Here is a 26,255-nt window from a genome sequence, read left to right as displayed (position 1 = left end):
AACACATGCCAGTCACTTTACTTAAAGGAATTTGGAGAATAAATTGAGGGGAAACTATTCACCATAAAGAAATATGTGTTCTGTTTTTATAGGATTATTTTAGCTATTGATCCACCTTTAATTTTTTCCATCAAGTGGGGTTTTGTAAGCATGTGAAATTTTAAAAAAGCAACACCCTGAATATTTTCCTAAATGGAGAGTGATTTGGATTCAGTCTCCATTGAAATCAGTCTTGGAAGTCTTGTCCACTGTTTTTTTTTTTTCAATAGTCTAGTGAAATTCTTTGTTCAGACTGGAACAAAAGTCCATGAACAAGGTCAAATTCTCCAAGCAAACACGTCCTTTCAATTACCTTGCAGTCTAATGGTATCAAATATGTCTTCAGAGTAATCTACAAGAGGACACAGCCAAAAATAGATGCTGCAGGAGTGGTTTCTGTTTTTCAAGCATTGTTTGCCTGTGTCTTTTCTCCAAGGGCAACACCTCTGCCTTTAATCTTAGATGAATTAAGTGTTTTTTGGGGAGCTGCTGAGGAGCCCAGTGGCCCTCAGCTGGTCTGTGCCACAGTGGCAAAGGGTGTTTCCAGCTCAGATCTGGGTGAGGATACTTTGTGCTGGTCTCTCACTGGTTTTTGTGGATAGGAGTTGTCCAAGGGCCTGAGAAACTCAAAAGCCACTTAATTAAACTGTTTGCAGAAGATGACTTGTGTGAGAGACAGCCTCTGCACCAATCTTAGCTATGGTGCTTTTATGTTTTCCTTAGTTTGCTTTGCCAAGGCTTCCCTTACGTGGAGAAAGAAGGCTGGGTGAAGTTAAAATGAAGTCAGTGTTGGTCAATCCAGAATCAGAAGAAGCAGCAGCAGGGTTCTGGGGGTTGTGCTTTTGGACACAAGGGAAGTACACCGTGGTTGTGCAGGACTGAGGCAGCTGGGGTTGTTCAGCCTGGAGAAAAGGAGACTCAGAGGTGACTTTATCACTCTGCAGCTCCCTGAAAGGCGGCTGTGCTCAGGTGAGGGTCGGTCAGAACGAGAGGACACAGCCTTAAACTGCACCAAGAGAAATTTAGGTTGGATGTTTGGAAAAGGTTTTTTACTGAAAGACTGATCAAGTACTGGAATCATCTGCCTGGGGAGGTGGTGGAGTCACCATCCCTGGAGGTGTTAAAAACAGATTGGATGTGGCACTCGGTGCCAGGGTTTATTGAGGTGTTAGGGCTGGGTTGGACTGGATGATGTTAAAGGTCTCTTCCAGCCCAGTGGTTCTGGGAGAGCCCTGCTGTGTTCCTGGGCAGCTGAAGGATGTGCCCACACACACTCAGCATGGGCACAGGGCCAGCTGCCATGGCTGGGCTGGAGAGATTCACTGCTGCATCATTGCTGCTCTCCACACACAGTTTTGAAGCTGTTGATAAATACAGATTTAATCTAGATTTTAAAAACATTTTTAGTCTTATTTATGACCTTACTCTTTAATGGAATTTGGACATAATTTCTTGTATTTCTATGCTAGTACCTAAACAAAAACATGAAAAATAAGCCATGTCCTCCCATATTTCATCTTTGTTAAACTAATCCTGTCTCTTGTAGCTATTTTTTGCTTAGATTTTTAGAAATAGATCTTAATGGACCACCTAACTAATTCAGCTGGAAATCATGAAATAGTTCATGACCTCATGAAACAAACATATTAGTTTTCCTACTGCCAATTGAACTCCTTAATCAGAGGGTCGAAAAAATTCTCTCTAGAGACCCCTGTCTTGTTGCTTTTCTGTTAATGAAAAGATTCCCAGAAGAATGAAAAGTCTCCTGCATCTTCCTGCTTTCTGATTAACTCATAAGGTGTATTTTTGGGTCCTTTTTTATAACTACTGCAAGTCTTACACTATTTTCTACTTTCCTTTCTTGACAGTATTTAATACATCAGATATATACAAATAAATACATCAATTTCCTTGTGTACCGAAGTTACTGGCAGCTCTGAAGTGTGTTTCTGCAGGAAACATGAACCTGCAGTGCAGTTTTAGAGTGTCCTGGTTACCCTGGTCACCTCTGGATTCTAAAGATAGGTTTTGTATTGTGCACTTCTCCACAGGTAAATTCCAGTGCTCGGTGCCTCGGGGGTCACTGATGCCACTGTGCAAGTCAAGCCACCCAAAAAGTTTTTGGGACTACCCAAAAACAGAGGCCAGACAAAATTAAGGGAATAAAAAGCAGTTCTGTTTATTGAAGGTCCTTCAGGTACATTTAGGGCAGATAAAGCCCCCAGAAATGGATGATGGGTCACAGGTTTTCACACTTTTATCAGTTTGGTCCATTTGCACATTGGGGGTTCATCTTCCAATTCCAGCTTCAGGGAATGAACTCATTTACCCCAAGTTTGCTGCCCCAACTCCCTTTTGTTTCCATCTCTCAGGCCTGAGGCAGTGAGGTGTTCTTGATTGCCAGGCCTGGAGAGGAATTGCTGTGTCTGAGCAAAATGGGAAAGCAGCAGCTCACACTGTGTGTGGAGTTTGGAGTTACACACTAAAGAACTGCAGGATTACAGATATGTGAAAAGTATAAAAGCTAAAATCCTAAGGTATCACAAGAGAGAGCAGTCTGTCTGCAGTGCTCTTGGCAGGCCTGGCAGGCTCCCTGGCCAAGCCCAATTGTCTCTGTGCAGAGTCTGAGCTCCAAGAGACCACCAGCGTTAAATGCCCTCTCTTTCTCTAGCCATGGCATCTGCTCTCCCTGGTATTAGTACCTGGCACGGGGCACAGTTGGCACAGCTTTTACTTTCTCTATGGTTTTCAATTGTAGGAAGGCTGCAGAAGCAATTTTTGGCCTTTTTTTTGGCCTAGTGTTTATTAGAATAGTCCCTCTCCTCAGGCAGTGTAAACCAGCAGTATCTTTACACAGCCACATTTTACTTGTACATGAGCTTGTGTCCACAGTTGCATTTTGGGTTTTCTGGCCACTTGCTTGCTCCTGGATATTTGTGTGTGTGTATGTCTTAAACATGTTGTTATTTAAGTGTTTTCCTCGCCCTTACCTAGGCACAGGTTCCAGTTAAGAGGATTTTTTGCTCCATAAAGGCCTGGAGCATTTGGAGTGCCATGATAAAGGATGTGCTGCCTCAGGAACTCCAGCCAGCCCATACAGCAATCTTGAATGTGCAGATTCTCCCACAAGTCTGGTTTAGTTCTGGAAACTACACTGATGACACTGAATAGTTCATTCCAAAGGTCCTTCTGATAAGAGTAGTTTGGGAAGTCCAAGGAGAAGTGACACCCTCTTGTTCTTCCACAGTCTGTGGGAGGAGATTACCTCAAAGTCGTAATCCTAGAGATGGCAATAAGGGCATTATTTTCACTTATCAACTGCCCCTGTGCTGTCATGTGTAGTGCAGTGATTCTCAGCTCTGAAAAACTGCTTAACATGTGGAAAAGTAATGGCTATGGAATCCCAGGAAGAAGGAGGGAAGGGTTTTGCACCATCTCCCAGTGATGGTGGCATTTTTGGGTGCCAGTGTGTGACAAGTGTCATCTCCAGGAGCAGTGTCACCCCTCAGCTCACCGCACAATCAGACATGTCCTGATGGTACCTGGAGCTCCACCCTTCACTGGGTGCTTGGGTAGCAGCCCCATCAGCTTTGAGAAATGTTCAGTTAAAGCTGAATAAATCATTGTGTATTGAAAATAGGAACAAAAGGTGTGCAGGCCTTTGGTGCTGGCGGTTCTGCTCATTCAAAGGAACCATAGGTATCTCCTCCAAAGAGTCCAAACTGAGGACAATCCATTTTTTAGAGCCAGTATTCATCCTGTCTAGGGCCATGCAAGTTTTGGATTGCTAGGCCAACATACTTTTAAGGGCTATGTTTTTATAACAACACTAAAATTTGTAAAAATCCAAACCCACCCCACCCCACAGCAAGATGTTTGCTTGCTAAGACACCAGAGGTTTACCTTATCCCCTGAAGTGATGATCTGTGGTTCATTTCTAATAAAACACTCTTCAAGCTGTTTCTTTTTACCAGAAATCTTTATTTTATAATGAAAATGTTGTCTTCTCAGCTGCTGGTGCATCTTTGCGACAGTACACTGGGGTTTAGCCTGGAAAAATAAAACTGGGTGCTTTTTTTGTGTGGCAAAATCTTTGTTAGCCTAATTAGGTAAGTCCTAATTTAATGTTCCTGTGGGTCTGCCTTGAAAGAAACAGCGATGGTTACAGAGTTATCATTCAGAGCTTGTTTTGCAAGTGCTTTGTGCTGGAATCCATCCTGGGAATTTCGTGCGGCTTGCTGTAGCTGTGGCTTCCAGTCATCACTGTCCCTGTAAGTGACTGATCAAATAAAGCAGATAACTCTGTTTCTGCTCCACTGGCTGTTGAAACTCCAAATCACTTCAGATGGTTACAGCTGTGTGAGGAGCTGCTTACCTACAGATACACAACTGCTCGTGGCTTTCCCCTCAAAGACTGTGAGCAGTGTTCTTTATAAATTACCCGTCCTTGGGAAGCCAGTGAAGGGCACAGATGATGTTGCTCAAGCACAGCCGTAGTTAGTTCTGCAGTTATCTTGGTGCAAATCCTGTTAAAACTGTGAATTGATATTATTAAGTGACAACTGACAGGTTTGAACTTGGCAGACAAGAATTTTATGAATCATCCTTAGGAGTTCTGTTTTGATGAGAGGGGAACAAGAGCGATAGCCACAGCTTTGTGCCACATCCAGCCATTCTCCTCAGGGCTTTTATTGCTCTCCTGGATCATCTTACTGTGGTGCTGCCAGGGGTCCATCAGCCTCCTATTGCACAAATACTCCCAGAGAACTCCTTGCTTTATTTATCTGTCAGCAGAAGCCCGGCGGTGTCATAAAAGGTTAATTCCACATCTGGTCTCCAGCCTTCTGCCAGCCAACTGACTCACTTCTGCTTGAGACTGCTCACTTGGAAAAAGTCATTTCACCCTAAGTTATTATTGTATAAAATAATGTACAACTGTACTGAAATTGAGTATACAGAAATAATAAACAGCTAAATTTAATTACCAGCTCATTCATTGTTCTTACAAAAAAAGTTGGAAGGTGAAATATGCAGTGAACAGTCGAAGTCAAGGCAGCAAACTGTAACTGATTCTGTGAAACATAACAATTATTTTCTAGAAACTCTTCCATGTAGTGTTTTCCTTAAAAAGGGCAGGTTTGGGTTGGGGCAGCAGGGTGTAGAGCTGTCTCTAGTCTGGTTTTGGCCAATAGTTTTGCAATTAGTTGTTAAGCATTACTGGTTTGTAAATTATGAAGAAATTACGAAGCCAAGGCCATTAAGTCTGAAAAATATGTGCACTCTGGTTTCCACTTCCAGCAGTTTGGATACATTCCCCAGCACAGCCTAGAGAAACCATTATTTGTGATTTCATGGCAAACTGACCAGAGCAGAGCAAATGATTGTGTTTGTTCCTGGCCCATTCTGTTGTTATTAAGGATCTCCTGGGTTTGTACATCTAGTGCCTGTCTTCCTTTTGCCTCTCCAGCCTCTCTTTAAAACCTGGTGCTATTTCTGTTGTTGGTAGAATCAAACACCAAAATAATCCAAAGTCAGTGTACAGCAGTGTCACCAAAATGAGCTGCATATTCACCCCTCTTCTCCCTGTATAAGAATGCATAATAAACTCCTTAAACTTCCATAAAAAGTAGAAGAAATAGTAAAAGGAGCAAGTGTCCTTTTAGGGCTGTGTTATGGAGCAAAGGGTGTGGGTTTGCTGCCTGGGGCAGCAGTCTGAGGGGGATGGTTATTTCCTATATAATTGCAAAGCTGTGCCAAGGCTGCCAGAGTAGACTTGTGCATATAAAAGAAGCAAGACTAATCTTCATCCCAAGACAAAAGTTTTCAGATGGTCCTTCAATGGTGTGTTTCCTGTTGCTGCTCTTGGAAATCAGTCTTCCAGCAGAACATTTGGAAATGGGTTTTCCCAAGTGTGGTGGCTTTGCCCACATTCCCAAATTCTGGTGGGGGCTCAGCTGCTCTGACACTCCCATTGCTTGAGGCTTTTCCTGTGGCACACCACTGCCCCAGCTCCCAGCACTGGAGGAAAGGCCAGGAAGGACAGTGTTCTCATGCTCCCAAAGTCTCACTTGTAGAACTTTTAAAAGCCCTTAAAACTTTTCATAAGGTTTTTTTTTGTTTTTTTTTTAAGTTAAAAACAGTATTGAATTACACTTTGAATTGAGCAGTGGATTAAATGAGGCAATAGTAGCCTGTGAATAATTCTGCTTGTGTATTTCTAGTTAATGAGCAGTGTCCATAGCTGTTGGGTGTGAACAGAGAAGGAGGCACAGAGTTCTTTGCAGCTTAGGCAGAAGTTTCTATCAGTAGGTACACAACAGGGTATTTATCTGATGTTGTCAATGCACACAAGCTCATGGGAAGATTTAAATAAAGACCTTGTCCTTATGCACACTAATGGAAAGCTGCTTTTTTCCCCATCTGGTCTATATTGTGAAGGAATGATGAACTCCAAAGACTCTCAAGGTGAGTAAATGCAAACTTCCTTCCCCCTCCTCTTGCCAAAACTGACTTTGCTTATTTTTGAAACTGTTTTGGCCCTGCCTACAGGAGGTGAGGAGGAAGCGAGAGATGCTTCTGCTCAGCCCTGATTCTATTCTGAGCACTTCCAGCGTTTTCTCTGGCCCAAAATACTTTTGGAATCAAGGTTGCTGTGTTTCCTGCAAGTTTTAGCAATGTGTCAACTAGGATGTGGTAGACATCATTCTCTCATTAGACATGTTTATTGACATGTTATTTTTCATCAGCTTCTTCCAAAGCAACTGTGTTTATGTATAGGAAGACTGCCATCCTAAAGCCAGTAAGGCACATGGGAAAGCAGGGTGTTAATTAAGAGCTTTGGCCCTGTGTTTTGCAGGAGGATAAATAAGGAAGATAAGGAAACTTTGGATGCTTGGAAATTTTTCTTCTAGCAAAATGTCACAGAATTGAAATTAGGCTGAAAGTTACATGAAGTTGTTTATAAAAGCAGTTGAATGAATGAATGGATTTGGAGTTCTGTCTTTGCAAACATGGTACAATTTCCTTTGCACATCCTTTATTAAAGTAATCTGAAAAAAATCCAGACCCAACTGCTTGTCATCTTGTTTAATGATGGTTTTTAAGCACTCTTTGTTAATTTTCTTTTCAACATGTTTAGAGATCATTGTACACCCAAAAATCAGAGCGATAGATTTTATCATTTGTGTACCATGTAGAAGTTTGTCTGGGTGTGATTTTTCTGCTTTGTACATTGGTCTCCCTGTAGTACATTGCAAACAGTTTGTACTTAAAATCTACTGCTGCAAAATATTAATATGTTTTCCTTTATTTTGGTAAGCTGCAAAGATGCAGAAATCTTAATGGATGCAAAAGCATGAAAAGGAAGCCATTGTTCAACCGAGTGTAGCTTTCATTCATTCTGTAACCCTGTAATAAATGCAAGATGTTGAAAGGAAAGGAGCCAAATATTAGTGTGGTCCTGAGAGACCAAGCAAATAATGGAGCTACTTAAATTTGTCATTCTTCTTTCATGATTACAGTAAAAATCTAAAATGTACACAGATGTTATTTCTGTATAGATTCTGTACAGATAGTTTTGGGTTTTGAGCATTGTTAAATCTTTTTGTCATGTTTATAATACAACGGTTTCCTTTTTTTCTTTTTTTTCAAGAGTTTTTAGATTTTTTAAATGGAATTCCAGCAGGCAGTCAGTTGCTGCAGAGGAATCACTGATTCCTTGGAGACCAGGGTGGTCTTACCTGCTGGGTTCTGTGGGCAAGGTGCCAGCTTGGAGTGGCACCCAGAAGTCTGGTGGCAGTGGCAGTAACTTCTCTTTCATGTCAGGGTTTGCAGTGAGTGATTCTGGTTTTTGAAGACAAGGGGGTTCAGGCTTTAATATCTGAGCCTCAGCTACTTTGGGGCAGACATAATCCTCTGTGAGCAGAGGTATGGACTGTTCAGGTTGTCTTTGTTTTGGTGAAATTGTTTCCATGCTAATATTCCTGTGTTGGATCTCTGGAAAGAAAAGAATGTAGGTCTGGGCTGAATCATAACCCAGCACGCTGGAGGTTGCTCAACCTTGCCTAATGCTCTCCACCTGAACCCCACAGCTGCTCACAGAATAAGGATCTCAGTAGCTTGTGAAGGTCTTGCAGGAGTGAGGAAAGCAAATGAACCTGCTCTAAGCATGGCTATTTTGTGTCAGTTCGGATTTTCTTGGAAAACTCCTATCCATGTGTGTTCCCTGAGAGCACATCTGCTGCCTTCCATGTACTGTAAGAAATCCAGGGCTCATGAGATGAAGGCAGCCCTGAATGCAGTCTCTGACACCAGCCCTGTGCACTTCACTGAGTCCTCTGCTCACGTCTTTCCTTGAGCTTGGGTTGCATTTGTCTCAGACAAAATAAACACACCCAGAAAGATTTCTGTGGCAGAAAGAGTGGAAAATTCATGTGTGGTTCTTGTCTGGAGGATAAGGCTGCAGGGGAAGAGGTAGTGGCCTGGACACAAACTCGGTGAGTTTTTGCACTTGTTCAGACTAAAATAGAGGTGGCAGCAGTGAAAAAACTCAAGCAGCTATTCCTGCTGAAGGGAGGTCATGCAAGTTGGTGAATGCAGTGTTTATGTGACATGAGAAACTTAATATCTACCTGGTTTTCCCCAAATAGACCCCCAGGTGGTGGGAAAAGAGAGGAGATGCTTGGGAAATGCTGCTACACCAGCACTGAGCAGATTGACACATTCCTCCTACATCTCTTTCTCCCTGTAGCATTATTCTTTAGCAGAAGCGCTCCCATTCTTGCTGCATTTTGTGACACACAGTGGATTTAAATCAGGATCAAATCCCACTGAAGAAGTCAGGACGTTACAGTGCAAAAGCTGGTGGGGGATAAGTCAGGACCTTTGTGATTCTCAGTGCATGAGGAATTTGAGGTGTAGCTGCTGGCTGACGGGAAGGGAGATGTCCTCTGAGTCAGGGTGGAGGTGTTTCTGTCAGAAGGGAGCTCTTGCTGCAAACCATGCTCAGGATGAATAGGCAAGACTGCTGTACATGCAAAGCAATGTTTTTCCACCTGTGTGTGTGTGTGAGGCTGAGCACAATGCAGTTTTAGTGCGTGGGAGGGCTGGGGAGCAGGCTGGAGGCACAGCACGTCGATGCTTTAGCTGCAGGAGCAGCACACCCAGCGTGGCATCTTGTCAAACTGGGCTGTCCTCAGCAGCTCATCCCATAACCCAGCAGGTCAGGTGGAAGTTTCCAGAGGTGAGCTGGGTTTGATCAGCTGTGTTGGAGTGTCCAGACACATCAGTGCTGGGGTCAAGTGTTTGGTGAGCACATGATGAAATGCTGGAACAAAATTCTTCCCTTGGAAGGTGATGCTGCCTGATTTTCATTAAGCAGTCCCCAGAGTGGGTGTTCAGAATTCAAAACTAACTGTTGTTTCACTTTTCCTGTAGTGTTAAATCAAAAAGGGACTTCCCAGGAGCATGAGAACAAAGCTTGCTCTCCAGTTTCCTATTTGTTTTCACTAGTGGAAGACAAAAAACCTCTAAATTTGATGTCTTCATCAAATGCTGGATTATTTCAGCTAAGGCTTATTTCTCTTCAGGATCTATATATTTGCAGTATATGCCATGCTGCTGGTAGGGTTGTGTTGAAGCCAAAGGCAGTGAAAGATGATCAAATAATTCTCCCAGTGTAACTCTAGGTTTAGAATTCAGCTTTTTGTGAGTTCATAACTGTCTGAAGTTTGCTGTATTTGACAGTACAGATGAGAAACTGGTCTTGCAAATAGTGGTAAACTTCCCTTGGGGTTTGGAAACTTTGTACAAAGTACCACACAAAGCACAAAATTAAATGCTCATAATTAATCACTTCAGCGGCTGCTGCTCTGTACAGCCACAACTCAAGCTGTCCATTGTTGCCACATCATTTGACTGCTTGAAGCCCCTTTATTTCTGACTTAAAGGTCTAAGAACAGTAATTTGATTGTCTCAAACATCTCCTAATGCCTTAACAATGAAAAAGGACCTGCATATTTTCCTTCTGAAATGTAATTGTCTGCAGGCACGAGTCACACTTTGTGTCTGCCCAGTGGTTATAAGGGAGCACATGATGCCTTGCAGGGCTTTGCAGCACATCCGTAATCACCAGCAGTGTTTTTGTGCCATGTGAGGGTGTGAGGGCTATTTCTGCAGGAGGAATGAAGCTATTTGCCATCAGAATTTTTCCCTTATGCAGTGAAAAATAAATGTCAGTATTACATATCGTAATTTCATACTTGTCTCAGAATAATTATTTAACAGAATGCAGAATTTTCACAGTTAAGAGGTTTGAAAATTAAATGCTACGTGGTTTCTGGCCTGCAACCTAGTACCCCAGGAATTTGATGAAATGTGTTTTTTTGGGATGTATGCTGTCAGTAGATGTTTTGCTCATATGTTTCACTGGGGCTTTTATTTTCTCAGGAAAATAGTGACACTAGCACATCCATAAATGAATTTCATTCAGTTTTCAGGTAAGGAGAGCAATGCCTGCAGTTGTGTCTTTATGGATAAGGAAGGTAAAGGAAGAGTGTAAGATTGATGGCATTGTAGACAATAGTCCTTGCTCCCATAATTTAATGATAAGCTGAATATCTGTAAGGGACCATGCATAGGGAGGAAACTTAAACACCTGATTTTATGTTTTGTAATATTTCTATTGAATTTTTAGTATGATAAAAATGATGTTTTGGTTTTGTTTAGAAATAAACACAGGTGTTGTGGCAAACAAAAACCCCTTTTAATAGCATGCAGCAGCAGCACACAACAAGCTGCACTACAGTTTAAGTTTTGTCAGGATTTCTATCCTGGATCCAGTTTTCAGAATTATTGTCAGCTCTGCAAGTCTTCTTCATTCTGAAACTTGTCAAGGTGTTTCTCTGCCAAGAACTTACTGTTGTCTTTTTCAGCTCAAGCGTATCTGGTTCCTTAATTTCTAGGATTTTATTAGTTGCTGTATTGCCAGTGCGAGTGCTGAAGTGATTTTTCTGCAGGTTGTGTGTGCAAAATACCGATGGTTAATGTCCAGTGAGATGTGTTATCTGTTTAGTTAAAGCCCACTTTGTGGTGAAAGGGATTGTAATGCTTATCATTTCAGGCAGGTCAGCTGCCCAGGGAGCTGTCCTGGGGAAGGCACGGCATGGGTTTTGCTGCAGAATTCTGCCAGTCATGCTAATCTGGAGCTGTGTATTGTATCTGCTCCTTTGTGGGGCTGATCTCCAGGCTGTGCTGCCGAGCAGGGAATCACACAGCCGTGTTCCCATGAATGGAGGGGAGGATTAGACCAAAACCCCATTATCTGGCCAGGCCTCGGGAGGTACGGAGTGACAGATCTCCTGCCTCGACTGGAACTGCTTGCCACCCAGAGGAGCGCAAGGATCATTTATGTCAGAGGCTTTTTGTTGGAGAGCTTCCAAAGAAAGCAGTGGGAATGGTGTGGATTACTGTCTTCTGTGTCATTAAAAATAATCTGGAAAACTGATCCCTTCCTTGCCCCATCCATGAATTGTAGCACCCCAATGAGTGGTTTGGGTGTATAACACTTGCCATGAGCCATTTGGAATGTGTTAGCTGTGGAACTCCTTAAATACTATTTTTAATTAGGCCACTCAAATGGTGTAGTTAAAGGAGATAATGTTTTCCTCATTTATTTCACTTTGGTTTTGGGTCATAGTGGACATAATGTCAGGTCCTCCCCAGCCACTGACTGGTGTCCAGACATGGCAGATGTTAACGGGGAGAGGATTTATTCACACGGCATCTTTTCCTTCATCTTGGAGTTGTACTTTGCAGGAAGTGTCTCTCAGCCACCTACTCAAGCACTGTGAAACAAAACCTTCAGCTTCTGTTTGTATTCAGTTGCCTCACAGTTGAGCTGAGGGATGCTTTGGAAGTGTACCCAGCTGAACTGCCCAAATGCAGAGTTCTAAAAACCATCTTACGCAGCCCTGGACTGTGCTCCGGCCCTTGCCTGGAACCTGTGCGGGTCCTTGGTGGCTCAAGGTCTGGATAGTGTGAACAAAGTCACCTTTTTAAAGAAAAAACAGTTGTGTTACGTGTTGCCTTTGTTATGCACAGGCAATATTTTGGGTCCCTTTAATCACAATTACTGCTGAAAGCTGTAATGCTGTTATTGCATTCATATTGCAGATTCCATGTAACCATTGATGTTCCTGTTCAGGACAGTGTTAGTCCTGTGACTGAGATTTCAGGTGCCTACCATTAACCTCAAGTTCTTTCTCTCCCCTGCCCCCTTTTTAGAGGCGTTTGAGTCTTTGCTTCGCTTTGCTGAAAACCGCACGAGTTCCCTGTTTGAGACAGCTTACAGACCTATGGCAAAAGAAGCAGCAGAGCCTGTTAAGGAGCTTTTTACAGACATCTCTCTCTACATTCTGGGCGCAGAGACCACAGTGGAAAGTGCAGTACTGCGGTTCTTTGACAGTCTCTTTCCTCTGGTGTACAGCCGGCTAATAAACCCAGGAATTACAGATCTGTCAGAGGACTATACGGAGTGTCTGCGGCTTACAAGGCAAGACATAAATCCTTTTGGACACTATTCTAAAAACATGGTTACAGAGCTGTCAAAATCTCTTTGGGCCAGCAGGATGCTGAGCCAGGCCCTGAGCCTGGGCATTGAAGTGATAAATACTACTGAGCACGCCGCTGTGAGCAAGGAGTGCAGCAGAGCCCTGGTGAAGATGCAGTACTGCCCGCACTGCCAGGGCCTGACGCTCATCAGGCCCTGTGTGGGATATTGTCTCAATGTCATGAGGGGCTGCCTGGCCAGCGTGGCAGAGCTGGATGCACAGTGGAGGGAGTTCATCTCCACGCTGGAATATCTGACTAATGAAATGGCAGCCTCCCACGAGCTGGAGATTGCTCTGTCGGGGATCTGGAGCTCCATCAACGAGGCCATCCTGCACGCGCAGCTGAACGGGCCGCAGCTCTCTGCTACGGTAAGTGTCTCAAATTATTTGCTACTCCCATCCAGCAATTTCCTCCTTCGGTGGATAAACATTTAAACAAGTTGGTGTTGTCTTTGCAGCAGTTTTTAGTCTTTAACTAGATCTTCAATAATCCATGTTTAATAATCCATGCAGACTTTACAGACAATTATGATGGGGTTCAGTGGAGTCTGCTTTGAAATTAAAGAGATGGGGGGATTTGTTTCTTTAGAAGGAGCCTGGTAAAGCAGAGGGCTCTGCCTTGTCTGCACAGTTCTCTACACAAAAATTTGGGGTCTGTGATACCAGGTATCTATGAAGTGTTATCGTGGCATGTCATGGGAACATGTGGGGGCATCCCGCAGGATTTGTTATAAGGGGCTAGAAAAGTGAGCTTTTAAATAAAGGCAAAAGAATTAACTTTCACACTTTTACAGTCCCTTTACTTTTGTGTTGACCCAGACGTCAGGAAGGTAGTGCAGGTTTGTAATAAGTACACCTATCATACAGAAGTTGTGAAAAAATCCAAACTTATTTGGCAGCATTTACATAAGTAAAGGATAAAAATACGCTTGAAGTGGAAACAGCTTTGTGAGTGGTGTAGATTAAGGGGAAAGAACTAGGATGGTAGAACTGTCACATAAATTATAGCAGCATATGACTGGCAGGTGTTCTCTCAAGGTGTTGAAGATTAGGCTAGAAATTACTGAAATGATTAATGATGCAGCTGACTACATCTGTATGAAGTTAATACAACTGTCAGTGGAAAAAAATGTAGCAGTGTGGCCTTAAGTAGGGTATAGAGACTAATATGAAAAAATGCAGATAGATCGGCCTGTCTTGAAAGTAAAGGAATTCTTGGAGAAAACAGAGATGGAAATGCACAAATTTAGATATGTAATTTCTGTCTTTCTAAAAAAATCAAGGTTTTTTATAGGAGAAAAATGCTACTGCGTTTGCAGCCTTCCAAAATCCCTGATACTGCAGCTCCCTTCACTGTAGAACACCTGACAGAGCCATGATTGGTCAGTGTCATACATAAATTATAAAAAAAACCCCAACCACTTTTTGTAATCTAATAGAATTTCACTTGATATTTTAGCTAAAACTCAGTTCCTATTGCCACAATTTTCCTGTCTTTCTCATGAATGGCAGACTTGCTAGTTCATCTGACATCCAAAGAGAAACATGGAAAACCTCTGAGAAGTTTTTTCAGGTTCTGGAGTAGTGGACAGTGGGCTCTGGAGCCTGCATGTGCTGCAGCTCTGCGTTGTGCTAAAGTCTAGTTGGTGGTGTCACAATGTGCCCCCTGCAGGAGTGTTAAACTTAGAACATGCCATGAACAATGCTCCTGCATCTGCCCCTGTTTTCTCCCAAAAGTTGTTTTTATATGAGTTTTTTATAAAAGGGAACCAGAAATCACAGCACACTATTACTATTATAATATTATATTAATTATAATTATTAATTATATTATTATACTATTGTATATTGGTTTTATCTGACTATAGATGGATACCTCTAAAATCATTATAGAGCTTCATTGTTGATTACATGGACAGAATGCTAAAACATAACTCTGCATTGCCTTTATCAGCCTTATAATTACCATGCACTTGCTTAGCTTACTGAGGGGTAAAATTCATGATCCAGGTGAATATTGGATAATTATGGATGAACTCAGTGAGTGTATTGCTTTTAGGTGATTTGGAAGTAGAATTCTCTCTAAAGTGTCCTTCAGGCTCAGAATTCTCTTTAAATATTATTCAAATAATTTTATTTGGGGCCTTCTTAATTCTCTAGCAATACCTTTAAACATTTGCCTCCTTCCATTTGGAGTAAGTTCAGAAAATGCTGTTGTGTTTGAAATTCCATTAATTCTTTTTTCCCTGAAGTTATCTTTGCTTTCTGTGACTGGCAGAATCTCCATGTGCAGAAGAAGGTTGTGTGTTCTAGGGGCTGCTCAGTAGGACGGTGAAGGAGGTTTGAAAATAAAAACTCTGCCTCAGTGTGTATTACCTTCAGTCCTTTCAGTTGTCTGCAGAGTAAGATGATATTTGGGAGACAGAACGTTTTTCACTATTTAAACAAGCATTCATCTGATACTGGTTTAAATCTTTCCTGATTAGTTACAGAGGATAACTATTATTTAGAAAATTGAGCCTAATTAAGCTGTATTTTCTTCTCTGAAGAAGCGGAAAGGAGTTCAATGCTCAGGTTCAGGATTTCCTGCTGGAGATGGCTTCTGGGAATCCAGGCTGTGATTCCCAATTACACTGGGGCCATTTGATTTGTACCCAAGGTATTTACTGTTGGTTTTTCTTACGGGATTCTTTATTTTCCCAAGAAAAGATACCTTCTCTTTTCCTTTCCTAAGTGTTTGGAGACCCTTTTTTGCTCGTGCAGTGCACTCTCCAGCTTCTGCAGAAGTGGAAATGTTCAGCTTAGGTACAGTTTCCATTACATATGCAGTAATTGGTTTCATTTGATTATAATGGAAAACTCATCCAGGAAAGCAGAACACTCCTAGTAATCTTCATTTATCCTGAGGCAGCCTTAATTAATGCGCCTGCCCTTTTAGGAAACATTTTACATTTTTAATAGACAATATGGCTAAAAATTAGGGTTCTTTTTTTCTCTTGTTGCCTGCCTGGATGATAATGAATAATGGAAGGTTAGATTATGTTTTCTTTAAAATGGGGAAGGGGTGAAATAAACCAATAAAGCACTTAGGATACTTGGCTCAAATGAGGTGCAGTCAATTGATATTAAATCTAAAACTAAAAATCCTATTTGTATGAGGCGTGCATAACTTCAGGAGAGTGGCCTCTGCTGATCTTGTCCATTACAGCCAAGAGAATTGCCTGATTTGCTGGGATAGCAAGTGTGAAAGGTCACCTTTAAGATATTGGTAATGTCTCCTCAGATTCCTGGGGAATGTGCCATGCCATTTGTTCAATGATGCTGGCTTGCATCCAGCTTACTTAACCTAATGCAGGCCAGCCCCCGTTTGCAGCACCAGCAATCATCATCATTGCTTTCATCTGCTCAATCTAATTGTCCTTCCTCCTGCTAGGAGCCCTTCCTTATCATTTCCCTCTTGCTTTATTTCTTTTTCTGTCTTTGTGTTTTAAAGCTGGCCTCCTTTTTCGTGTGTTCAGTTACTGGGTTGCTGTACAAACTCTGTACTTATGCATCGTTCCTGATGTCAATTTTATTTTGTATTCAAAGTGAAAGTAAACAGCTCTCAAGTAAAATAGAGGAGCAGGAGGAGAGTTGTGAAATGTGAGTGGTTGCTGGCACTTCAGGCAGGTGGATCAGCAGGTGAGGTAACATCTCCCTATGTGGACCTCGTGGTTGGGTTCTTTCTCCCCTTAAACTGAAATTGATGAGAGGGAGGCTGTTTTTTCTCTCTTGTTCAGACTTGGTTGTTTATTCTTCTCTTATCTGCATTACATGGATTCAGGGTACGAGGAGCTGTGTGCACTAAGATAGAAAGGCACAAAATGGCTAACAAGCATTTTCTTCAAGGTCTTTCATATGGCCATTTACCCAATTAACTGATGCTAACTAAATTATTTTTCTTAGTGACCCAATGACCCAACACCTGTGAACTGCACTGTAGCATCTTCTATCCAATCACTCATTATTACCCAAAAACCTCTAGAAGAACATGAAGAAGAAGGACAAGAGACAGCTCCCTAAATCCTCCATCTGTTCTCTAAAGTACTTTAAACTCCAAACTTTAACTTTTTCACCCAGTGACATAAGAAACTTTCTAATTTACACATTTACACTCCTAGTTTTTCTATTTAACCTTAAGAGTTGTTTTCAGGATGTTATATGAAATTCAGTGTTTTCTTGGATGTCAGAGCCAGGTATCAGAGATAAGGGCACACTCTCTGTGCCTCTGACTCCAACAGTAACAAACACTGCCCACACTCCTGGAGCCAAATCCCAGTGAGGTGTTCCCATCACTCGTGCAGGGCCAGTAGGGATTTACAGCCCTGCTCCAGCAGGTCGTGTTTGGGGATGGGGGTTGGAAACAGGGTAAGAGGTGAGGAAGATTTCTGTTGGATCAGAAATGACTGGAATCTGATCAGTCCCACCAAGTCCAGGTCTGAGTGCTTCCCTTGGGGCCTTCAGTGAGGTTTGGCCGTCCTGCCCCAGCGGCACTGCTGCTTCTGCCAGCGCCCATCATCTGTGGGATGGGTTTCCTGCTGGACCACTGGGCACTCGTGGGGTGCTGCCCTGCTCAGGCACAGATTTCCTTTAGCTTTGCCAGTCCATGGTTCCAGAGATTGCCCTCGCCTGTCTCTGCAGCAGAATCCCTGCCTGCCCTCGTGGTGGGAAATGCAAAGGGATGTGTGTTAGCAGAATATTTGCAATGTGGGAAGGCAGGTGTTTCTCTCTGTTCTTGCTGCAAGGAGTTTATGAGCATAAAGTATTTATCTTGTTGCTAATGTTTCAGTGGCTGAAAAAGCATTAAATGAGGAGAATGTAAAACGCCACAGACCTGATATTTTCAGAATGGATAATTGTTAGGCAAGAGCAAAGTCCAACATATTGTGTTTTGTGATTTTAGGAGTAATGAAAGCAAAAGCTAATAAAAGGCTTGATAGGGATTATAAAACCAAGATATGATCAGAGATTAAGCATTAGGAGAAAGCAGAAAGCCTCAAGGCAAGTTAATTTCTTGGAGACAAGCTCATCAATTAATGTGATAACTGATATAAAAAGCGATAGAAGAATAAACTTTAGGAAGAAGAGCGCAGATAGAGGCAGGAAAAATACAGAAAGGGAGGCATGTTTAAGGTGCAAGATGCATGGAATTGCAGGAGTGTCAAGAGGCACAGAAATAATGTTTGTGATCAAAATTGGATCAAAATCAATGACAACCTTTCTACAAATCGTGAAGACATCAAGGAGAAAGATGGATAATACTGAGAAAAGATCCTCTAAATGCCATCTGTATTTTAGAGTCTGGTTTCAGGTTGTAATGAAGGAGACTCTCTGATGCCTATTTTTGGCAGATCATTTGAGTATTGTTTCTTAAAAGTTTGTGTGGCTCAGAAGAAATGCAAGAAAGGCAGAAGGTGAAAGCTTCTGGCAAGGGCTTGTCCTTGGTGACAGAGAAAACACAAAGGAGTTGGGCTTTCCATGCCTGTCCAGCCACTTGTGCTGTGGCCCTTTGCAGTTAGGGGTATCACTGGGACCTGGGAGGCAAATTACATAGAATTAACAGCAAATTAGAGCTTAGAGGAGTTAAAAAAAATAGAAAAAAAAAAAAAAAAAGACACAAAAAAACCATGTAGATAGATGGTTGCTCTTGGTGGCTGGTTGATCAGTCTCTTCCCATCAGTGGGTTTAAATGTTGCCTTGAACCAAAACAGATGATCCCTGCTGAAAAGCAGCATATAGGAACTTTGCACTCAACATGCAAGCTATATAAATATTTTCTTGATTCAGTTTAAGGTTAGAAGGGAGCATCTGCCTGTGGAAGAACATACTTGGGGTATCCTGGAATGCCTCTGTTACTGCAGTGGCCTTGAGCCAGAATTTACAGGGGAGGAGCCTTTGGGAATACAAATATAAAATCTTACTATAAATTTTCTGGTAAAAATTCAGCAGTGTCTGGAAGGCTTACATAAAATAATTCAGGTGTCTTAAATTATAAGGAATGCAGAAAAAAAAAATATAAGATCTGTTAAATGGTCACCTTTAGGGAAAGAAAAGCTTAGAGAAAAGAGTGCCAAATTTGCAGCAGCGGGAGGTTGATGCACAGTAACCTTACAAATTTGAAAAGGAAGTGGCAGTACTATGAACAAAATAACTTTGTGCTGAGTGAGTTCACAGCAACAAAGAGTTTCTGCCAGCCAGTAATGAACTGCTTGATTAATGACATTGAATGTTATCATAAAACACTCCTGGAGACTTTGGAGAACACTCAGAGCTGAACTCAGGTGCTTCCTTCCTGCAAGTTTTCCTATTCAAATGATCAACACCAGCTGTCAATAAATATGAAAACTGTACTTAGCAGAGGTTAAAGCAGTGTATTCAATTCCTTGTGGTTAGATTGCAGAAAACAACCGTAAAAAAGGACAGGGAAAATTATGTTGTTTTAAATGACATTTTGCTTTTTCTAAGCACTTAGCAGGAAATCTCCTCTGAAAACAGAAACTGGAGGAGTCCTCAGCTGTGATGAGGGTTCTGTTAAATATCTCCAAGCAGCCCTGTCTGATTTAGCAGCACTTCTTGCAGTCCTTGCATATTTGGTTCTCATGAACCCAGGCTATGTGAATGTGCATTAGGTTCAAATCCTTTGTGAATCCCAGGGCAGGAAGAGACTTTTCAAAAACCAGGGGAATTGCTCCAAGGGCACACCTTGCAGTGACCTATTTCTGTGGGAAAGGGAAGAGGATGCCTTTCACCGTGGTGTGAAACGTGCAAAAATAAGTCTGCATTAAATTTTTAGTTTATTTTTCTTGGGCTTTATACTCATTAAGATACTGCTCTCATCTTATGGTCATTCATGGGTGAATTTTTAAAAAGCAGCAGTGAAGCTTTATCTTTGGAATCGACTGAATTTCATGGAGTGTAAGCATCTAATTCTTGTAGTCAGCTTTGTAAGTCTTGCCACGTGCAATTTGCTTGATTTAAAAGCATTTTGACACTTGAGTACTGTAGAAGTATTTCTGGAAATAATAATCTAAATTGTTTAATGCATTTGCCTTATTTCCATCTGTTACAGAAGTACTCTGGAGAATTAGAGCTCATGTAGCCTTGAACAGCTCCCTGAGGGGATACAAGGAGCTTTTTTGGATACATGGCCCCTGTTGGATAATGACAGTTCTCTTCCATGCAGGTGTTTGATGCCACAGAGTAGCCTGATTTCCTGGTGGGAAGGATCATCTCATCTGCAGCAATGGAACTGCTTGAAATTAAGTAGTTATGTCAAAATGGAGTAGGCTAAATGGAAATACAAATTTCCAAAAATCTATTACCAAGTGGAGCAGGAATACAGAAACACCACGTAATTACAATTGCGTTAGTTGTGAGAATATTTGCTGGCTCTTATCCAGCTGTCATCTTGTTTGACTAAACATGTAGCTAAGAATTTGATTTGACATAAATTGTGCAGCCTTAAGTTGCTTTTATAGAGGTGATGATGCATTTGCATGGAGGTGTCTCTTCAGCCCCAAAGGCTTCCTTCACACGGCCCATCTTTCCTCCCAACTGGCTGCTGACTTGCTGATAGTGCTTAACCACACTATTAATGAGTCATTAGTTTGTATAAGATAAAAAGCTCTTTTCTGCCTGGTGGAGGAGTATTCAAGTTCTACTTTTTGTTCCCTAAATCTTGGATTTTGTGTAAATACGTAGCCTAAAAGATTGATACTAAACATTGATATCAGTGGAATTGATGGATGTAGCTTTTTACCTGCTTTTGATCTGAGACCAGCATTATCTGCGATTAACCATTTGTGGTTAATTAATGTGATTAAGGTTTTGGGAATGATAGTGACTGTTTGTCCTCTTTACAATCAAGACATGCTGGTTTGGCCTAATCTTATTGCCAAAGTGTTTGTGGAAGATGTGTCAGGTATTTGTGTGTGTTTGTGGGGTCCCAGAAATGCTGTTAGGTGAGTGTTTTCTGGAGACATGCACTCTGCTTCAAAGCAGATGAAATTGTGCATAATTTGGGTGTTTCTTCTCCATTGCTAATGAATGCTGTAGGGCCAGATGTGGAGAGTAAGGACAGCAGGTTAATGATAAGGCCAAGAAATAGCAGCCTGCTTTCAGAACAAGAGGCCTAAACAGTGCTGTAAAAAATGAATTTTAAAATACTAATTATGGATACTACCTGTGTTTAGGTAAAATAATTCAGTGGCAATAAGTCCCTCAACTGTACATTTTATTACTTTATTGTTCAGGCTTAAAAACAATGATAGCACATTGATGTTATTTCTAAATGCATCCTTAAAAGTGTGTGATGGAGCAAGTGTCCCTGCCCATTGCAGGGCTGCTCAGTGAAGTGTGGTGTTCAGTCAGGACCAACACAAACTTCCACAAGCACTTGTGCACACACTGATACAGCTCACTGCTTTTCTTCACACCTCCAAAGCTGTGGCTTTCCTAGAGTGGGGAATCCACTCAGCTCTAAGAGTGCAGCAGCTATTTTTGTTTATTAAGAATGAGCTCATGAGTTCTGCTTGAGTTTAGTTTTTCTCAGGGCTGTGTATCAGTGTGATATAGCCACTTTTTTCTCAAAACAGCTGCTTTGCTTCACTTTGTTTTACAAACCGAGGCTCTGGAATTTTTCAGCACCAGTTTATGGCTCCTGGAGAATTAGATCCTGAGAACTCTAGCAGCAAGTATAATTAAAAGTAAACCCCAGAGTCACGAGCTGTGTTCAGTGTGGTGAGAATGGTGCTGGTTTTCCCCCAAAGTTGAAATGTTTCACGGTAATGTGTGTGTCCTGTTTGACTTTAGCTCGGTGCTGCAGGAGAGGAGGATGTGCCCAAGGCAGGATATGAGCTCCAGAACACAAGGCCTGTCAGAGCCATAATCATAAACCTGCCAAGAGAGCACAGTTGTAATTTCACAGAGCCAGGGCTGTCACTGAGCACTCTCTATCTTCCCTGGAATATGACTCTGGTGTCAGCGCTTCACCATTATTAGAGATGAAAGATGAAGGACGTAAATATGGTAAGAGTCCAGGATTTTGCTTGAAGCACAGCACTGAGCAAGGCAATCAGTGGTTGGGATAATATTTATGGAAATGATGATACTTGGGATGACAGATGATGTGCTTGGTGTTTCAACGAGAGTTGTGTACACTTTATTCATTGTTTCTTTCTTTTTTATTCTATGCACTTATTGTAAGCCTGCCCAGATTATGGAAGTCATCTGCTGAAATTGAGTGTTATTTTCTATTATGAAATCAATTTAAAGTACAAAAGAGAAATTAGATGTGCAGGTTCTTTTTACGAACCTGACTTTCCGTATTGTGGTTTGTTAAATATGATGGATTTTGTAGCTGCGTTGCTTTAGAATTTTGGCACTTCCGTTTGTTGTGGTTAATTTTTGGTCTTATAAATTAACAAGGCATGGAACAATGAAGTTGGAGTGTTGCTGGGTTGGGGTCCAGTCCCTGGTAAAAAATGCAGCTCAAGCATATTGGCAGCGAGGCTGCTTGTTATTCATTGTGAGGCGTCTGGCTATGGGAGTGTTAGATGTTTGACAGCATTGAATAGATTCCAGTCAGCCATACAAACTACCTCCACTGAAGTGGAAAGGACCATAAAATTGTTTTAGCAACAGCTAATTCTCCTGAGTCTTTTAAGGCTTTTTTCCCCTTATTTTTTCTTTAACCATTTGGTTGCCGGTAGAGGATTTGTCAATTTAAATAATAAATGTTCCCAGATTCATTTCATTTTTAAGATAGTTAAGAAAGCTTTTCATTGATTTTGCACTCAGCATAGTTTAGATTTTGGGGGAGAAATTAACCAAAACCCCGAACAAACACCAACCAGTGTACCTTGACCAGTGTTACAATTTGTTGAATAGAAAAACTGAACTCTATAGTAACTTTTAGCACTGTTTTTTCTGTCAGTAACTTCCAGTCCTGCTTTTATCAACTAGGCATTTGGGAGCTAATCTGTTAACTTGTAGGTCTTTTGTTTAATGTCCCTGCTCACATTTTAGGTGCTGCAGTGCCAGAAAAGTGCTGCAGGTTCTTTCACCAACAGCTTGGGCGTTGTCTTTTCAATCTCCAGCTGAAGATATGTGTCAATTCTTCCGTCTTCACTTGGAATTCCTAGGACTTTTTTTGCTCCTAAGCAGTTTAGTCTGTGGATTGAGTGTGTGAAAGAACAAAAAAATGTGTTCTTACCTGTCAAATATTTCATATCACAAGGGCTGGCTGCCTCACAGTGTGGCACTGCTCAGCCAGGACCCGTAGGCATCCAGCAGCTCTGGATTGAACCAAGGGAAGATGGAGAGTGAGGAGGTCCTCAGCTCTTACAGCTTCACTGAAGGGACTTCCAGGAACCTGGGGATAATGTTCAGTTTTTCCATTTGTCCTTAGTTCAAGGCTTCAACCAGCTGACCACAGATGGGCCATGAGATTAGAGTGAAAAGCCAGTTGGCTCTCTTTTCACTTTGTGCCCCAAAAGAGGCTGCCTCTTGTGAAGATCTCTGTCTTGTACACTGGGAAAAATAACATATTTCATCCAGCTGAGCACAAACTTTCATTTTCCTCACCTGCTTCCCAGTAATTATTCAGTTAGGTTAACAGTAGTCGGAAAAATTGAGAGAAAAATCCCCATTACCAGCATTTGGTGTTACACTAGAAATGCTGTAATGCTTCCTAGCTGTGCTGGGGAGGCACTGGGCAGCAGCAGAAGCACATGGGGCTGCACTGGCTCAGGGCTAAAATGGTCAGACTGGGGATAAACCTGGGCCACAGCTTGGAAACAGGAGCCTGGTGGCTCATTGGGTGTGTGCCCTTCTGTGGCAGATGAAGTAAAAGGCCCTGATAATTTTGTTGTGCTTCTCTAGGATTTTATTAATTGTAGTGAAACTTTATTTTTTATTCTTCTAAATACAAAACCTTCACTGAGTTTTCCTCTGGGCCACATGACTTCATAAAGCAGAGAAGTTGGCACACTTTATAAAAGGGAAGATGGAACTATAAATGGTAGTTATTGAATTTCTTGTACCTGCATTTAGAGGAGACCTGCCTTTTCTTTCCAACACTTCAAGCCTAGAGAGAGATGTGGCTTTCCTAAGGTTGCACCAAATGCTTTCTGCAGCCAGAGGACCAAGCAGAACAAGTGTCTGTCCTGACCAGCTTAAGGGGACTCTGCTCAGAGCAAAATCTGACATTTATATAGGAAGATACACAAATTTTGTTGTCTGTGACATCAAGCATGTGTTGGTTTATATGTCACTAGCTGCAGGTATTATAAAATACCTGACTTTTCAAGTCAGGACAGGGCCTGAGCATTCTGACAGCTGTGTTACATCTGAGTTACTGGCAGGCACCAGCAAAACTTCCAAAGCTTTTTTTGTTTCTTTACTATGCTAAGAGCCTGTGTCTCCATACCTGAAGTGTATATTGGTGCCTCTAATCTCTGTTTCTTTGCAAACCTGCCCTGCACTATCCCCTGTAGTTGTTTTCTGGGAGATCAAACAGTTTTAATCCTCTCTAATGAAATTGTGTTGCTTTTATTGCAGACCCATAGCTCATGAGCTTGTGAGCCATGGCAACACGTGAATCCTCATTTTCCCAGAGCTGGGCCTCGTTGTTGCAGAGTTCCCTAGAAGGCATTTACTAGGAAATATTAATAAGGAGTGGAGGATAGGGAAAAGAGAAAAAAAATGTAGTAATTCCTAGACTGTTTCAAGGATGAGGAGGGCAGTTTGAAGGATGAGCCCTGGGGTGCTGGACTGGCAGGAGGCAGCAATGGGTAATGGGGTGTGCAGGAAGAGGATTGAGGGTTGAAGAGGAGATTCCTGCTCATCACTGTGCCTTTACAGAAGGATCCTGCTTTGCTCACATGGGATCACAGTGGAAGTACTCAAAGATGTGCACCTATTTGAGAGGTCTGTTGGCTCTTTTCAGGGAGATGCCCATGCTTTGTTTCCTTTCTTTGTCAATACTTCTAACAAAAAACTTCACTTAGTGAGACTGTTTTGACTCACTGCTAGGCTCGATGTATGGAATTCACCCCTGGTTCTCATTCCTGATATGCTCTCTATATTGTAATTACGTGCTTCCCCCCCTTTTTTTCTAGTGAGTGAGACAGAGATGGGAATTCGGGGAGAAAGAGCTCAGACTCGAGGAGTACATCTTTTAGGGAACAGAAGATTGCAGGAGGAAGTTAAACAACACAAATTCTCAAGAGTTCTTCATCATCTTTCATAAAGGGAAAGCCTTTATTTGAGACAGGAGTTTGTCATTTATGTTTCTGAACTGCTGGGCACTGGCAGGAGGGGAGAGAGGCACATGGAAAGAACTGAAACAGTGATGTGAGGTAACAGAAAAATTACACTTTTTATAGTTAGAATGAGACAGGTTTTGAGACAATCTTGTGTGAAGAGAAAAAAGGGCCAACCCAGGAGAAAGAGATGTAGAAGAATATGGAGGCAAAGCAGTGGGAAGGGAATGTAAGAAATTGAGACAAAAGAGATGGAAAAAGCTAGAAAAACAATTAGGAACACACATACCTCCCATATTTGAAGAGTCTGGAATGCTGATGAGGACTAATCAACATCAGTATTGTCTGTCTTCAGTTTCTCTTGCTCCTCTCCCTTTAATTGATTCTGTGGGCTTTACAAAAAAGACACTTTGTGTTTTGCTGAGTTTTTTTGTGAGATATGTGATGCAATACTCTGCAAGCTTTCATCATTAAGTATATATAATTATATATATATATTATATATTATATACAATAATATAATTATATATAGTATATATAATCTGTACTTGCACTTGTCTGAGCTTGCCCAGGATATGCCCTCAGCTGTGGGGCTTCATCCTTGATGGAATGATGAAGTCAGCTTCTTGCAGGATTTGAGCTGCTCCATTGCTAGACTGAATTTTAACATGAACTTAATTCTTCATGATGACTAGTTCTGAACTGAGATTTATCATGATCTGACAGTAAAAAAGAATGGCTTGTTCATTATAGTTAACTATGAAAATGTGTTATCAGTCCATGGTTCTGTTACTTTTATTGAGACTACGTGTAGTTATCCAGATTTCCAATTCATAAGACGTGATACACTTTAAAAAGTCCTTTTGTGTTCATTCCCAGTGCATGTGAACCCATGAAAATGTTTCATCACTTTTTTGCAGTATTCTGTATTATAAATACCACTTTCTGACATCAGACTCCAAAGAAGTTGTCTTTGTCCCATCATTACTTTGTGCACTAATGGCTGAGTGAGGCTTGCAGTACTCGCTTGTCATTGCAAGGTCTGAGTGTCCCAGTTTTCCTTGTGTACATTGTCTTTTTGTAAAGTGCTTTATGAAAGGTTACAGACAGAACAAGAAAGTCTGTGCCTCCCTGGTTTGCTGCCAAAGACCTCATAACCATTTTGCTTTGGAGCATCTAAATTTTCTTGAGCTGAGCTATAAGAAAATAAATTATTTTCCATTTTTGGTCTATTTTTTTTTTTTTTTCATGTTTCTTAAATTTCTGAGGAAAATTTCTCAAGGAGGTACACTTACTCGAACAGCAG

At 41.6% G+C, this 26,255-nt stretch overlaps 1 protein-coding gene across 1 annotated transcript in view; it reads left to right on the top strand.

Annotated features, from left to right (window-relative positions):
* The window catches only part of LOC102099531 (glypican-5-like), a 328,856-nt gene that overhangs the window by 66,642 nt on the left and 235,959 nt on the right, over window positions 1-26,255 (top strand). The window contains exon 3 of the mRNA XM_014258398.2: window positions 12,322-13,016. Within this exon, the coding sequence (XP_014113873.2) occupies window positions 12,322-13,016 (695 nt within the window). The remainder of the gene's footprint in view (window positions 1-12,321; window positions 13,017-26,255) is intronic.

Source organism: Pseudopodoces humilis, chromosome 11, assembly GCF_049639895.1.
Source record: "Pseudopodoces humilis isolate 2021_Gansu_Grassland_sample_001 chromosome 11, ASM4963989v1, whole genome shotgun sequence".
In the NCBI taxonomy this organism is placed as follows: Eukaryota; Metazoa; Chordata; class Aves; order Passeriformes; family Paridae; genus Pseudopodoces; species Pseudopodoces humilis.
Note: the sequence above shows the minus strand (reverse complement) of the source record. Positions and strands in the feature narration are given on the sequence as shown.